The sequence below is a fragment of the Ischnura elegans genome (assembly GCF_921293095.1).
Source record: "Ischnura elegans chromosome 13 unlocalized genomic scaffold, ioIscEleg1.1 SUPER_13_unloc_1, whole genome shotgun sequence".
In the NCBI taxonomy this organism is placed as follows: Eukaryota; Metazoa; Arthropoda; class Insecta; order Odonata; family Coenagrionidae; genus Ischnura; species Ischnura elegans.
The window spans coordinates 5,110,159-5,127,286 of NW_025791657.1; the positions used below are offsets into that span (position 1 = coordinate 5,110,159).

Genomic DNA, 17,128 nt, shown 5'->3' on the forward strand with positions numbered 1-17,128 from the left:
ATATGGCATGTAGGGCTTTTACCTTTGGTTATTTTGTTTTTTTTTCTGGCTTCTATTGACCTAATTAAGATTAATTTTTCAAAAAGTAATTATATTCATCATAATGTATGATTTGCATAATGTTGTGTTTATGCAATGCTGGGAAAACTCCGGAAAATAAAAACAAAAAAGAACTTTTCAAAACTTAGGTTGCATATTATATTTTTCATCGCCTTTTCTGACATAATGTTCAATAATATTCTGCATGGAATTAAACAGCTCTTTTCACAACAAAACTTATCTCTGATTTGCACACTCGACATCTTGGCTGGGAATTATGAGTATGCCTGAGGATGAAATGCCCTATTCTCCCTTGACGAGCATGCTGGGGTATAACATGTTTTCTAAGGTGTTCTGCCATTGGGCACCCATTTTTATGCATTAATTATGCTCAGTAGAATTTTACGATCTTGGATCGAAATTCTAACTAAGGAATTGCTTTGCCCATGACTTTGGCATACAATCACCATGGATTCACTACTGCACTATCAACACTTTTCAGAATAGAGATTTTTTGCCCTTAATCTGGATAGGATAACATGCAACTTAATTATCAGGTAAATCTACCCCTCCCATTCCCTGATTGTAATCGTTGATGACATTTCGATTTTCTTCAGGAATCGTCGTGAATACCTTTTCATCTTTACTTTGGGTTCCCTATTACGGTAATTTGAAGCAACAGTGATGACAGAGTTATCATGCATTTGCAGTAAGAGAATATGTTTTGACCTGTCAAACGAATAGTAGGAATCCCTGTCAGTTTTTTTGTCAGATCTCTCAAAGACATGAGTGGGCAGTTTTCCATTTGGATTTTCTCTCACTGTTCCCTTGGCAAAATATCAATTATCACTCAAAAGCCTCTAATAGATTGTAACCGATTTCAAAATTATAAAAATTCTTGGCATGTTATTTTGCAGACTTGCAAAATATTCAGCAAATTTAGAACAACCCTTTCTCCTGGTGCACTTAGAAATCCTGGAAATATCACTTTCAAGTTCCACCTCTCCATATGGCAAAAATTGAATGCCTGTAGATGAGGTACACTACAATGTATAACCCACTCAAAATTGTTCCCCACGAATGAACATTTTAGCTATGTGCCACCTGAAATATGGAACCATTTGTTGGGAAAATTCCCAACTGAATCAAATTTTGGTTTAGTCTTTTGAGGAAAGGTCTGACTGTCAAGAATGTGTCATTTTTGTGTAGTTAAGAATAATCGGAATGCTGTCAATATTTATTTAATTCATCGAACCGAATCTGCGTCATATATTGCCTCACAATTGCAACAGACATCTCTTGCCTTGTCCAGTACTACATAGTGCCCAATAATATATGATACCCCAACAACATTATGATTACAATTATTTTTTTAAAATCTAGCTTACTTTGAGTAAATTTACGGTTATATATCTCGTAAGTGCAGTTATTTGAGTAGCCCAAAATTAATTCAAGTAATTTTCCACTGAGAAATAAGTGAAAAATTGGTGAGTGGCCTCCATGCTGAGTAATAAGTGTTTCTAATCCTTTTTTTCACGCAGAAATTCGGGATTACTTCGAGAGTAGATTCAATTTTTTCAAGTTTAGATGAACCTGTTTGTCCTCTGCATCTTTTACTTGGGGGTGCAGATTTTATGGACGATCTTTCTTGAGGTACTGCATGAGTAAACTGGATTTGCCTTGCAGCGCCTCCTGCAATCATCCATGTTTGAAATACTGAGAAGAGGAAATCCCTAATGTAGTTCCAAAGTTAAGAAAATATCATACATCGCCTCTCTTGTTAATTTATATACTTCAGTAACCTTCTTGACGCTTCTTCTAAAGTAATCTTCTGAGGCGCAGAAATTTTGTGTATAATTTTCTCCTTTTTTTAATCTGAATGAAACCCCTGGATGGATTATTTTGCAAAACGCTGGGCAAAAACTACTGCGCTATTATTGATATAATACTGGATGAGAGATAAAGATGCATTTCAGAGGACTATTTAACTGAAATGTTCCCAACTGAAGCTAGATTATTAGCCTTACAACACCTAAGGTATAGAAGAAAAGAGAGGTAACTAAGGATTGCATGGAGAAAATTCCAAAGAGCAACTAGAGGAACACTCCACCTTCCATCACAATCCTGCTTCAAGGAATACGGTTCTCACCCTCTCATTATGAAACTGAATGCATCTAAAGCTGAATTAAACGTCTACTAAGAAAGACTTCCACTCGATGACATGGGAATGACATTGCCCGGTATTGGTTCAATGTGTGAACGTAAAAGTTTGCCTCTACAAAGCACCAGAGTGTTTGATGTTAAATTCGTACAGATGGCCATCTTGGAATTTAAAATACTATTCACGCTTTACTTTATATACTCACAACCTGTGAGTGCCAAAAATGCGGCTGAACTGCCTCCGAAAGACTACATTGTCAATTAAAAACCATACTGATAAGTTTCGTTATGCTTTGAGAACAGCCCTCTGGTCTACCGGAGAATTCCCATTGTTGTGTAATCGCAACACTTTTTACAACAACCATATTTATACCAGGAATGGCGAATGTTCGTGACAAAAATAAATATGATGAATTAAGAAACTTAGAATTCATAGAAAAAATTACCTCTAGTGGGATTACTCAATAAGTATTTGTAAAATATCATTTACAATTTGTAGTACTTCAATAGGAGGGAACACTCAAAATTAAAAATTGGTTTTCATTATTTAAAACCAAAAAGATATGAATGAAAAACACACACGCCAAATTTTAGAGCTCAAATTCGATTTTTAACCGAGATAAGTAGCTTTGAAAGTCCGCTAGGAGCTTCGGCCACGCCCACGGCGCGAAACGTATTTCTATTGGCTGACGCCGCGTGACGTGTGAACCTCATGAATGTCGCGAGAGTAATGCTTGAAGAAGCCGTAAACACACTGCGTCCGTGGAAATAGTGGCCAAAAGTTTATCGTCCTGGCGAAACACAATGTTAATTTTGTTTTGGCAGATACCAGAAGTGTACTGACATTATTAACAGGGACTCTGGACATATTTTTTGTCTCAAAAAGAACCATTTCATTGAAATGAATCTTCTTAAGATGAAATGTTTACACTTTTGAAAGAGACAGTAATCACGGCAATTATCGTGGATGTTTTAATTTGTGGACTTACTATCACGAAATCCTTTACTTATTACTTGTTTTTAGTTTCCGGATGCAAATTGTGAAATAAATGAACAAATGTGCTATAGCTATAGCTGTTTTCTTGCCCTCTGAAGGGAGGAAATTCGGGGTTCTCTCCGTTTCTTTAAGGATTAGCATTCCAATTTCGTTGGAACAATATTTTTTTAAGCAGAGGTCTCGCTTTGGACCACCTATGTTCCTGATAAATGTTCGAGTCAGTTTCATACTATGAAAAATGGTAAACAATTGTCATCAAAATGAAAGAGTAACTCAGAGATAGGGATTTTTACATGAAAATATCCGTAAGTTAACTTATATTTACATCAGAGTTACACGTACAATCACTTTCAAAAGTTTTAGGACAAAGTTTGTGGCACAACTTCTGCTTCTCAAGGAAATTTAGTATTCTATACTCCTTTCGTAGTTATCTGCTGCACTCCGCTTGTGATTATAGGCATGCACACAAAGGGACAAATTATTTTGTACTGTAAATTTATCCGCTTCTATTTATATAAGGTGTAATGATTATTTCTTGAGCATTTACTGCATACTTGCACCGGTTTTTACCCTTACTGGTTAAAGCAATTATTCTATGATTTTTGTCATGTGACGGCCGTGACCCGGGTCGCCGCGGCGGCGGCCTAGTGAGCAACGCTTTGAGCTCGGATAGTGAAGATTGAGGGGTCGGGACTGTCTCTCATAATTTTTTCAGCTCCTTTTCCTGATTATTAACAGGTTATTTATAATCGTAATTTCGCTGTAATTGATATTATGCTTTTATTATTGCCGATGCGAATTTTCAAAACTAAGAGAATAATGGTGGATAAAATCCTGGCGTTAGCATTAGCGTACAGTTTGAAGTCTGGCAAAAGGAGTCACACATTATAATTTATAATTTGTCAATTATTCTTTTTCGATTAATGATTGTTCAAACTATTTGCTAGTATTCATTCAGTGAGTATTTACCTCCGGTTTCTCTGTTTTGTTGTAAGATTTGCAAAGTTATCCGTGTCTATTTGTTCTTCTATTTATAGACCTGGTGTCACCGGGATTCAAATGTGCATATTTCTGTTTGTTGTGAGTAAATCCGATATCAATAGAAGTGATTTACATTAAAATGGCCCTCTCACATTCTATAACATCCTATTTCTGAAGGAATATGCAGTCTCCGTGCAGCGTCACACCACCGCCTTCCCCGGTCTGGGTCGTTTGGCACCACAAAAAATACTTTTCTGGCGTTTAACGAGAGGTAAATTCACCTCTCGGCACACAAAAATATACATAAGGTTTCCTCCCACTCATTTAAAATTCTCCGTTTTATCTAGTATTCACTTATACTCGAAATAACGTATACGACAATGCACTCCTTATGCAAGCAATGCTGATATCATGAGGTTCACACGTCATCAACATGGCGTCGCCCGAGAAATACGTTTTTGGCGCGGAATTCAAGTTGAAACTTCAAACTGCTCCAGGGGCGAAATTATTGTGCGCTCAATGGTAAAATTTTGTGAGAGCCTTTCTTACACCCATTTCTTTATAAATCAGACAAAATATTTGAGTGTAATCCCTTCTATTATTCGAAATGCGCAAATTTTGAAGTAAAATAAAAATAATTATTTTAGTGAAAACTTTTACAAAATTAACTGGATAAGAACCCAGCCGGCACAGCCCATACTGCATCTATATGTGAAGTGGATGCAATTAGGATGCAATGTGTGACAGGATGCGCTAGGTACCAAATATCCTTTTGCCATCCTTTGCTAGTTGCGCCTATGTGTGCCATACTTTTCGTGATGTGGTTTAATACTTAATAATATCTACAAATCCTCGCATTAATTATTATAAAATATTAAGAATTATTATAATTATAATTATTCACTGTATTCAAGATTTTCACGAACGTACAGAACTGCCAATGACTACAGCAGTAGGTATGGACTTGTCGTCTGGTAGCCATCTTTCCCTTTCTCGACCTGTTGGAGCCTCGTAGATTGACCATTGCAGCAATTTTGACTGATCTCCCGGTATCGGCTCTCCTTCACTCATTGGCCTCTACTCTCCTGGATTTGAACTCTGCGTTTGTTTCGGACTCCGATGGATAGCAATGTTGTACTGAAGTTCTCATGTTCTATTGTGTACGCCTGTATTGCTCATGTAGTCCAATGTTCGTCTGTCTCTTGTTTTATGCTGAGTCATTTAAGTTCTACTTTTGAAGTAAACGTGCTCTGATTTATCCTGAGTTGTTTAAAACTATACTGAGATAAAGAGAACCAAGTAAGCAATGCAGAAACGCGATTTCGACCGAGTTCAATTTTCGGCCGTTAGATGGCAGCACATTCGTGCACTTGTTCGTGCATCCTCTCGGCATCTCTGTAAGTGCGGCGGTATCTCTTTTCCGCATCCCCTCGGCAGCGGTCCGGCATATGGATGGCATCTATATGAAAGGATGCACTCATACTCTTTGCATCTGGATGCCATCCAGCTGCCAATAGGAAATTTGATGGTTTGTGCTAGCTGGGAACGAATGGTATTTCAGATATTCAGAAAACCCGAGAAAAAATTATCCTGCACAAACGTGTTTTCTAATAATGACGATTAAATAATGCTGCAATTACGCAATGCTTGGGATTAAACGGGTTAAAATATTGGATGAAAGTGATGTTTGGGGGAAATCCTGAATTACAAGTACTGTAAATATGGGCATTAGAGCCCAAATTTCGAGACCTTTATTATTACTTTCAAAAATGTGCAGGACATATTGTAACTTGCCGCTTGTTTTTGATGCCACTTGGCTGTTTTCTATGGAACTTTAAATCAGCGTTCACAAGGTAAGGAGAACTGCTTCAATTTCGTGTGTGAATGTGTGTGTATACAGTGAAGATTGAATGGAGTGTTGAGTGTTTCCTCCTCCCCCCACGATTCCCTGCTTTCCCAACTTAGTGGTTTTTCAGTGATGTGTACGCGACCAGTGAAAGGTCCACATTTCTCCCAATCCCCTCCCTCCAAACAACACCCATGAGCAGCAAATGGGGGGTGACGGAATCTGCACCCCTTTCCCCTACAGGATGAGAACATACTTCAGAATCCCCCAGCCCCATGGTGAGGATTCTATGAAAACCCGCTTCTTCCTGAGTTTCCTCCAGTTGCCCCAACCTCAGCAAATTTACACTCTCTGGTTAATAAAGTACGGACGAATTTCTGTTTGAGGAGACATGTCGACCCGAGCTTCATGATGCAGCCAAAGGCTATGCCCGATAGCTGATGGTGTCTTGCCTGTCAGTTGAAAGAGAGGTGGAAAGAGAAGAAAATGGTGGAGGTTAGCCTGTGAGGTGAAGAGTGGTGAAGAGGAGGAAATAGGAGAATAGAATGGTAGTTTTCCCGTGCAATGAGGAATAAGGTCAACCCACGACGCCTTGAATTGCATTTCTTGATGTCCTCGTCCATAGGAAAGATAATGGCAAACTGGGTCATAGTGTCTTTCGAAAACCCACGCATACGGATCTGTGCCTCAATGGCCATAGTCACCATCATCCTTCCCAACGTGAAGCACTTCTTTCCACCCTAATACATCGTGCGAGAACAATTTCCGACGCGGAGAGTCTTCCTTCGGAATTGGATTATCTTAAGAATACCTTCCGCCAGAATGGGTACGGAGAGCGGTAGATCACTTTGGCCTTCAGGAAATCCTCCGCAACTGCAAAGAGCTCGGTTATGAAGGAAGACCAACCTAAACCGACAGCCAGGGCCTTTTTACCCTATATTTCCACTATTTCGGGCAAAATTTCTAGGGTTCTGAGGAGGTATAATATCGAAACCGTCCATCGCCCTATGACGAGTTTAAGAGATCGCCTCGTCTGTGTAAAAGATCCAATTGGCTTTATGACTCCTGGAGTTTATAAAATCCCCTGTGAGTGTGGTATTGTCTACGTGGGTGAGACTGGGCGAACAATATCTACTCGTCTCAAAGAACATCAAAGGCATTTCCGACTTGGTCAACCGGAAAAATCAGCCATAGTCGAGCATAGCTTGGATGAGGACCACAAAATACGGTGGGATGACACCAGAGTTTTATGGCGATCGGATCATTTCTGGGATCGTTTAACCAAAGAGGCGATTGAAATAAAACTTGAGAACAAGAAAGTAAACAGAGATACCGGATTTGCGATCAGCAGCTCTTGGAATAGAGCCCTTAACCTTTTCCCTACCGTACACGTATATATACGTGTGGACGTTTCCTGACCCGGGAGACCGCGGGCGTATATGTACGTGTGAGATTTTCCCGGTCAAGAAAACGAAACCCGTATATATACGTTTTCTAGCTCTCCCCCTTTCAGGACGGTCGTGGGTTTAGGCGCCTTTGTCTCGGGACCCAACGCTTCGGGGTTTAGGATTAACCCTCCGAATCCGGGAGCAGGTACCCGGACCCTTCGTCTTTTATAACCCCTCTCAGCGGTAAGGGACAGCGGTCATACATTTGTTTATAGAGTCAATTTACGAAATAAATATTTGTTCATTTCTCAAGAAATATAAACTAAGAATTGAATTGTTTGTCTTTTGAGCAGCGTTTACAATTTTTAAACGAAATTCTACGACAAATATTAACTTATATCTCGAGTTATGTATAAACATCAACATGGAAATTGTTGCTGCGTTAAATGCTTTGATAATGCCCTTAGAACTTCGTTTAAAATTTGGCAATGCTCAGATAAAAATGATGAATTATATTCTATGTTTGTAATTTACGTGCAAGCAAGAATTATCCATTTGCTAAATACATATAAGCAATACATAAGTTGACTGCGAACCAATTCCGCAGGTATGGTCGTAAACCCGGAAAGGAGGGAGCACAACTACTCTCGGAGTCCTAGATAATGCGGAGTCCCACCGTGGAGGGGTCGAAAAAGGTTCAGCGAGACCCTTCTTAACAAATGTCCTTCAAAAATGCTCCGTACCACGAGAAAGAAGAGTCTCTTGGGGCTCGGTACAGCAGTCAAGCTAAGACGAAAACTCCGCGGTCTCGAAAGGGTTAAAAGAGTTATGCTTGCCAGAGCTAAGTCTACGCTGGTCCACAGTCTTCTGCGACAACAATCGGATCTCGACCAATCCGGCTCCTCCTAACGCTGGGCTTCAACGGTCTTTTCGAATTTTCTATCAGTAGCCGTGAGAATGGGTAGCGAGTCGGTACCCGAAACGTCGGCGCTCTTAAATAATCTAACCCGCGCGGTATCCCGAGATGATTTTTCTAATGTGATAAATATTTAACCATTATAGAGAAATATCATAAAACGACAAAATCAATAGGATTTTAAACTGAAATGTGAACATCCAACTGCAGAAATGGTTTTGATTGGCATGCTCTTCATCTCGAAGCTGCAGCATTACATTTTCTAGGGCTTCAAGTTTAGAATACTTAAATTTTGTTATATCGCACACCTGGAATTGTCCAGTACACGCTGCGCGGACATTAGTGCTCAGCCGCAAAAGCATCTTAATGGAAAGGCCAAGACGTAGCCACAACTGCATGTCTCTGCTTTGATGAGAATTTTGGGTGTTCAAAAATCTCATCAAAGCAGAGACATACCCTACCAATTTGCAAGTTTGAATGTGAAGTCAGGTCCTGATAAATTTGCAGCCAGTAATGTTTGCAGGACGAGGGACAGGCATGGGGAATTGCGGTCTTTACAGTCAAACTGGGATTTTTTCTTAACTACTTATTTAACATATTTTTAGGACTTTCATGGGAAAGCTCGCAACCTTTAACTTAAGCGTTACCAATGGAGGTCTAATTCTTAAATGAAAAGCGGCATAAATGAGTTTTTCTATTTGCTTGTTAATCTTTAAAACCAATGGGATTTCTGCGTAGTTATAAAGAAAGTCCTATGTGGCGTTACACCTCCTTAGGACCTTCTTTGAAGAGAGATGTAGTGGAAGAATGTGGACAGAGTCGGGAAAAAGGATTTCTGGGGAAATAAATAATCAACAACGGCGTGAAACTAAGAGGGCAAGAGAGGCTTGTTGGAAAAGGCAGTGGATATGTGTACTACACCACTCACTTGGTCACCCTTCAAAACCTTTATTTGGGGAAATTAGTTTTCCTTTTATTTCAAAACATACATCTATGACCTTTGACCCCCATTGTGACCCTCGGAGGTCAAAAAACCAACAATACGGATCTATGAACTGCCTAACCGACTTTGGCACCCTTTAAAACCTATGGTTTGGCACGTAGGTTGTCATGATGGCCCGACGTTCAACTCTATGACCTTTGACCCCCATTGTGACCCTCGGAGGTCAAAAAACCAACAATACGGATCTATGAACTGCCCAACCGACTTTGGAACCCTTCAAAACCTATGGTTTGACACGTTGGTTGCCATGATGGCCCGACGTTTAACTCTATGACCTCTGACCCCCATAGTGACCCTCGGATGTCAAAAAACCAACAATACGGATCTATGAACTGCCTAACCGACTTTGGCACCCTTCAAAACCTATGGTTTGACACGTTGGTTGCCATTATGGCCCGACGTTTAACTCTATGACCTTTGACCCCCATTGTGACCCTCGGAGGTCAATTGGTGTATAATACGGGTATTTGGACAATGTCAATGACTTAGGCACCCTATAAAACCCATAGATCGACACCTTTGACGGCATGCTATTCTTTTTGCCACCCTTATTACCTTGACGGTGACCTTACTGGGTCAACGCTTAAATTTTCGTAAATAAAAGTGTTATTTTTGTTTTTCTCGGGTCCGAAACACTAAGGATTGACATCTTGGTTTATGAAATTCTGACATTTTTCTATCTCGATTTTTTTAACATTGAAACCCCATAAGGCCAATTCAAATTTTTTGTTTGGACCCAAATTGTGAGGTCAAAAGGTCAAATATGTAAAATTTTGCTTACACTCAACAAAACTTAGGACCTTTCCCCGTAAGTGTGCCAATTTTCATGAATATTGCTCAATGGAAAGTTACTAAAATTACAGGTCAAAAATGAAACACGACCCTTGGGACAGTTTGTATAATCAAGAATGGAAGAACTTACTCTGAAGGAGACCTGTTGCCTCGCAACATTTGAACCTTGCATTTTGCTCATTTTTTTGGTCCACTTTTTTCCCCCAGAAAGGAGTTTATATTTTAGTATGTAGGACATTGTATTATTGGAGTGTGTTTAGGATTAGTGTTGGTGTTGTCACTTAATTTTTTTTGTATTCATGCCAGAAATTAAAAGGAATTTAAGATTTTTGTTTCATTTTTTAATTTATTTATAGATGTCATTTGTAAATCTGAAATCTGCTTACTTTCAGCCTACTTTTACGGAGAATGGGGAGCTGGTTCAAAATCAGACAATGGCAATGGAGTCCATGACGGAGGCTATGGGTGAGTGATCTTCAGTGGTTTGAAATTGACTCTTCAGAGAAAAGATTTTTAACTAATTCTGACTAGGTGATGTCCAAAAACTGCATCTCAGAATTAAATACAATTTTGATTTTCATTTTTTTCGTACTTCATTAATGTTTTCTTATATTAAAAAAGCTTGTTTTTTTGTCAATATTGCCATTCAGTTCACTGAAAATTTTATTTTTACATGTGGCTCAACCCCGGGTCCTCCGCATGACAACTGGGCACTTTAACCAGTGGACTAATGCTCAACTTTTGTAGAATGGCTCTTACACATGAATATATTTGACCTGTAATTGTTTAACTGCATTTCAGTTTTAACTATTAGGTTATATAACCCCATATGGGGGCTGATTCAAGGACAGCTCCCAACGGACTATGTTTAACATAAAATTTGATTGAATTGTGAGACCCGGTTTTTGGACACTTCCCTTGTGAAGGATGTAGCATCTATATTTGTCATCCATCTTTACATTCTTTAGTTTATGATTACAGTTCTGCTTGAGAATATAATCAGGTTGGCAAATGTCTAGTAAAATTTTCGTCATCCTTCAGTGACATTAAACAATATATGCAGTCATGTGATTTCGTATGGGAATTCCAGTGTACTTTACCTAAAAATTTTGTCTTTAACACTGGGTAATAGAAAAAAATTCCCTATAAATCACTTGTGAAGAATACTAAGCATAATATTCCAGCTATGTACTATGTCAATTGTGGCGTCCATACACAAAATGAACATGGAACTGTTGAAATGACTAGTGGTTTTTTCAGTTTTAAAAGTGATGTTAATTTTTTCTTTGATAGACACCCCAACCAATTCATTGTTTTGTGCTCTTTGCAACTGTCCTCTAATAGGCCTAAGAGTTATTATTGGAAAAAGTGAGATACGGAAAAAAACTGATTTGGCTAAAAATAGGCTGAACTAAATTTCAATACCTTGTGTGCAGAAGTTATAGTTCTGCAGAGTAATGACAGTGGGTGACCAGGCCATGCTTATTTATTCTCGTTTGCTAATATTTCATGGTTATAGCTTCATCCAAATTTTAGAAGGTAGAACAGTGAAATTCAAGGCTTTAAGGGTGGATATGAGAAGTTGGAATAATTTCGATGTTAATTTAACTTATAACTGTTAAGTTTATCTTTTATTAGGATGTTCTTGTGATATTTTGTACATTGCTTCACATTTTAAGTACTTTGAGTTTAATGAAAATTCACTCTGGACGTATTGCAAATTTAATTATTAATGCGATGATTGCTTCTGAAAATAGGTAAATTATAAGGGAAGAGAAAGGAAATTGGAAAATGGATGCATGTGGATAACCTGGACATCAGGTATCTTTCCCAACTTTCAGTAGGGTCAGCCACTGAAATGAAACCATTGTATATGGCCCTAAGACAGAGTAGGGAAGTAGTGTGGGTGTAGGCTACTGATGTTATAAAATGTACTGTCTGACGGTTCAGGGCGTCTTTGCATGCAAAGCCTTTTATCAAAATTTTGGATGCGTTGTGCAGACAAGACAATCAGTTTGTCATTTTAACATTCTGCATACTTGGTATGTTCTGATGGTTTTTGAAACCAATCCATCCTGAACCATCCAGGCTCTCAAACTAAGGCTGGGAGAAAGAGATAATAGTGGCACTGTGAGGGCATATTCAAAGAGAGAGTCAGAACCCTTTCCACTCTTCTCACATGGGGCGTCCATTAACTGAACCCATAATATAAAATTTCGGATCCAGTTCCGATGCCCTCTGGAACTTGGGATCCGATATATCTGATGAAGGGCATTAACCGCAGATATTTGGATATGAGGCATCCCATCTGGACATACCTTATGTTAATCTAGGTATGAGAACTTGAAATCCCTTCCTTAAACTTGAAATAATTTTAAAAATAATGCAAGGTATAGTGGTTAGGAAAGTTTTGTTAGAAATAGAGAGGTGTGCCCCGAAGAGAATGTGATCTTATTTTACTGCTGTTGTTGTTTTTACAGGTGTTTATTTTTTTAATGTATGTTCTCCTGAAGATAAGTTTTCATAATATGCTATATTATACCCCCTCCATCTTCCTCTAAGTGATTTATTAAGCTGACAATGATTTTCTGTAAGCTTTATTTACCTTTGGCCATCTACTTCCTTTACATTTCTTTATTGCATATTGAAGCTTTTTAATGTAAGAAAGTATTTGTTTTAATAATAATGATTATTGTTTCAATTCATCATAATGTGTGTGCATGTTATTTTTAAATTGAGTTTATGATTACTTCTGTGCATGAAAAAGTGCATTTAGGTGTTTTCTGGATTAGATACTTGAGGTTAGTATGCAATATTTTGCTCAATTACTCTGAGGGGCAGTGCTACTCAATTTGTTAAGAAATGTATGGAAACCACCATATAAAATTAACTGACACCTTGTCATGTGATTATCATTTAACCAAAGGATCGGTTAAAGCAGCTACCTTGGTATCTGTCTAAAGGTTCTTATGAAATAGTTCAACGAATCATAGAATTCATCCCTGACTATTTATTTTTAATGTGAAATTCTTTTCTAGAGTCCCCAGGTCCTGAAAGAGCCTCAGCCTTGTTTGCAGTCCTTGAACCTAAGACTAGAGCATCCAATTCAAGGAAAGGAAAGAAGTTGATGGATAAAGACGTTAAACAATGTGATACCTTGCCTGCCGATAAAATAACGTCGTGTTCAATTCCTAATGATGGACGGTTACATTCGAAATCTAGATGTGTGTCTCAAATCAGAGGGAATAGAGCAACAATGACCATTGCTGGAAAGAGAGGTGGTTGTGATAATACAGAAACAATAAAGATTATTAGGAGCACTGAGAATGAGAAGAATGGCCCAGAGGCGGCCATACGGGAAAACAAAGGGAAAAGTACTTGCATGATCAAAAATTCTGGGAAGCGTGACAGTTCAACGAAAAAATCTTATCATTGCTTCCACTGCAGAGACGAATTCAATTCGAAATATGATCTCAGTAAGCACCTCAAGAATCATTTCGGTTCTAAAAATTTGGATATTGATTCAAATTTGTCAATCGGAAAAGATTTGTCCATCAAAACCTTTGTGTCTAGAGGAGAAACTAATTGTTCTTGTACGCCCATTTCCTCCAGAAGTTTAAATTTAAGGCTCATGTGTAAAAGCCAAGGTGTGATAAGAAAAGGAAATGGGCTTCTTAAGGATAACTTCGGAGGAGCAAGGCAGAATAAAAATGTGAGGGAAGTAACGAGAAGCTTTATTGTAGAAAAGAAATCATGTATAGTTAGTCCACACACACCAAAGAAGTCTTATTCCTGTAGTGAATGTGAAAAGTCTTTCTCTTGGAAGAGTGACCTTGTCCGTCACATTCATACTCATACGAAGGAGAAACCTTATTCCTGCGGTGAATGTGATAAGGCTTTCTCTCAAAAGAGTCACCTTATCGGTCACATTCGGATTCATACGAAGGAGAAACCTTTTTCGTGCAATGAATGTGATAAGGCTTTCTCTCAAAAGATTCACCTGGTCCGTCACATGCGGACTCATACGAAGGAGAAACCTTACTCTTGCAATGAATGTGATAAGTCTTTCACTCAAAGGAGCAACCTTGTCAGTCACATTAGGACTCATACAAAGGAAAAACCTTATTCGTGCAATGAATGTGATAAGTCTTTCTCTCGAAAGAATGTCCTTGGCAGTCACATTTGGACGCATACGAAGGAGAAAAATTATCCATGCAATGTATGTGATAGGTCTTTCACTCTAAAGAGTCACCTTATCAGTCACATTCGGATTCATACGAAGGAGAAACCTTTTTCGTGCAATGAATGTGATAAGGCTTTCTCTCAAAAGAGTCACCTTATCGGTCACATTCGGATTCATACGAAGGAGAAACCTTTTTCGTGCAATGAATGTGATAAGGCTTTCTCTCAAAAGAGTCACCTTATCAGTCACATTCGGAGTCATACGAAGGAGAAACCTTTTTCGTGCAATGAATGTGATAAGGCTTTCTCTCAAGAGAGTCACCTTATCAGTCACATTCGGAGTCATACGAAGGAGAAACCTTATTTCTGCGGTGAATGTGAAAAGTCTTTCTCTTCGAAGAGTGTCCTTGTCCGTCACATTCGGAGTCATACGGAGGAGAAACCTTATTCCTGCGGTGAATGTGATAAGTCATTCTCTCTTAAGGCTAGCCTTGTCGGTCACATTCGGACTCATACGAAGGAGAAACCGTATTCTTGCAATGAATGTGATAAGTCTTTCTCTGACAGGAGTCACCTTGTCAGACACATTCGGACTCATACAATGGAGAAACCTCATTCATGCAGTGAATGTGAAAAGACTTTCAGTCAAAATAGTCACCTTGTCCGTCACATTCGGATTCATACAAAGGAGAAACCTTATTTCTGCGGGGAGTGTGAAAAGTCCTTCAATGAAAAAAGCGACCTTGTCCGTCACATTCGGACTCATACAAAGGAGAAACCTTATTCCTGCTGTGAATGTGAGAAGGCTTTCTCTCAAAAGAACGCCCTTGTGTGTCACATGAGGATTCACACGAAGGAGAAACCTTATTCGTGCAATGAATGTGATAAGGCTTTCTCTCGAAAGAGCATCCTTGTCAAGCACCTTCGGACACATACGAAGGAGAAAATTTCTTCTTGCGGTGAATGTGATTAATCTATCTCTGATAACAGCCACTCCGTCCGTCACATTCGGACTCATACGAAAGAGAAACCGTATTCACGGAATGAATGTGAAAAGCCTTATACTACCTAACAAAACCTTGTGTTACTCATGCGGGTATACCGGAAAAACACTTCATTCGTGCAATGAATGTGAAAAGACTTTCTTAATAGATCCTTTTTTCATTTGCAAACTGTGTTAGATTTTGGTAGTCTCAGGGAAAATTTTCTGCTGTGTAAGTCACTTTGAACTGTCTTCCATCTGCTTTGTACCACTGATTTCCATGCGCTTGCGAACTGCTGTGGAATTGAAACACGGTACACAGCAGTTCATGAAGTCATAGCATATGTCATCAACTCATTTGTAACACATTTTGAACTGCTTTGGATTTCCATTGGAAACTGCCTTGGAACTAATTTTCAACCTTTGGAACTCATTTGGATTTAAATTTGGAACTCGTTTTGTACCACTCGTTCATCCGTTTTGAAACTGATTTGTACCAGTTGGACGACCATTTGGAACTCATTTGTACACCGTGCCACCTGCCTTGTAGCAGTACAAGATGGCGCATTGAATTTTCTTTAAGTTTATTTTAGTCTTTTTCGAAAATTTAGGTAATATGAATATTGCGAATTGAAATGCGGCAGTGCCATCATTTTGCAATAGCTCCATTGCTTTCCAAACCATTAGTCACAAGCGAAGGACCTTCAAAGTTGACATGTTTAAAAAAAAATCATATTTTCATATTGCGGAGTGAGGGGTAACTTTGGTGGTCAAGAAAGTCCTTATCGAGAGCTTAATTCCGATTTTACGTGGTTGATGTGGATCATTCAGTGTCCATTTTTACTGAAATGCCTTCGTTTTTGGATATTTTTTTTCTTGAAAACGGTCCTGTTAAATATCTGAAAATTCAATGGAAAATGCGAAAAAAGGCCTTTCCGAGTAATCAAACTTTTCTACCTCGACAATGAAATATATTTTCGAAGGAGGGATTCATGGCGAAAAAATTCAGTCCTAAGATACGGATCCAAATATGGACATAAACCATTTCCTAGGGATCGCGAAGACAATACATCGGTATGTTTTACGATGCAAAATACTACTTTTCCGGTAATGTCAAAGAACGAAAGCAATGAAAAAGAAGGTTACAAAAATGCCGTAATATTCAATATTTATGTGTGCGAAGTAATCTTTGAAAGCATAGACATTGATGTTTTTACGACAATAATATACTTGGAAACGCAAAAAAACGCGAGCGCTATGAAGTTGTTATTGAATACCTTTATATACGCAACCAAGATTCTCGGTACGTAGTGTACATAATCTTGTCGCATTTTAAATCGGACCCAAAAATATGATTCAGCAACAAGGAAAATAGAATAATTTTTAAACTCATTCGAGTGAATATTTAGGAGTTCCGTTTCTATTAACTGACTTGCGATTATTTCTTAAAGCACATGCATTTTTATTGCATATATTAAAGAATTTTCGTTTTCTCGACCAAATGTATCAGACTGAACCTGGCCATGGTGTGTTGGCGCGCAGAAGACAGTTCCAAAACAAATGATGACGTATATAAATCGCATGGATTTGCTCTCAAAGAATTGCAAACGTATGGAAAGCAGTAACACATGAATCGTCTCCGTATACAGCAGTTACAATACGAATTATGACGTCTGGAAATCCTATTGAATCATTCAACAAGAATTGCAAACGTATGGAAAGCCATTGCACATGAATCTTCTCAGTACAAAACAGTTACAATACGAATGATAACGTCCGGAAATCCTGTCGTGTCGTTCAAAAGGAGTTCCAAATGAATTTTCTCCGTACACAGCAGTTACA

At 38.6% G+C, this 17,128-nt stretch overlaps 1 protein-coding gene across 1 annotated transcript in view; it reads left to right on the top strand.

Moving 5' to 3' along the window:
• The window catches only part of LOC124172508 (zinc finger protein 271-like), a 55,529-nt gene extending 39,956 nt beyond the window's left edge, over positions 1–15,573 (top strand). Inside the window, exons 9-10 of the mRNA XM_046551947.1 lie at positions 10,515–10,587; positions 13,161–15,573. Coding sequence (XP_046407903.1) covers positions 10,515–10,587; positions 13,161–15,277 — 2,190 coding nt within the window. The 3' untranslated portion in view covers positions 15,278–15,573. The remainder of the gene's footprint in view (positions 1–10,514; positions 10,588–13,160) is intronic.
• Positions 15,574–17,128: the final 1,555 nt, after the last annotated feature.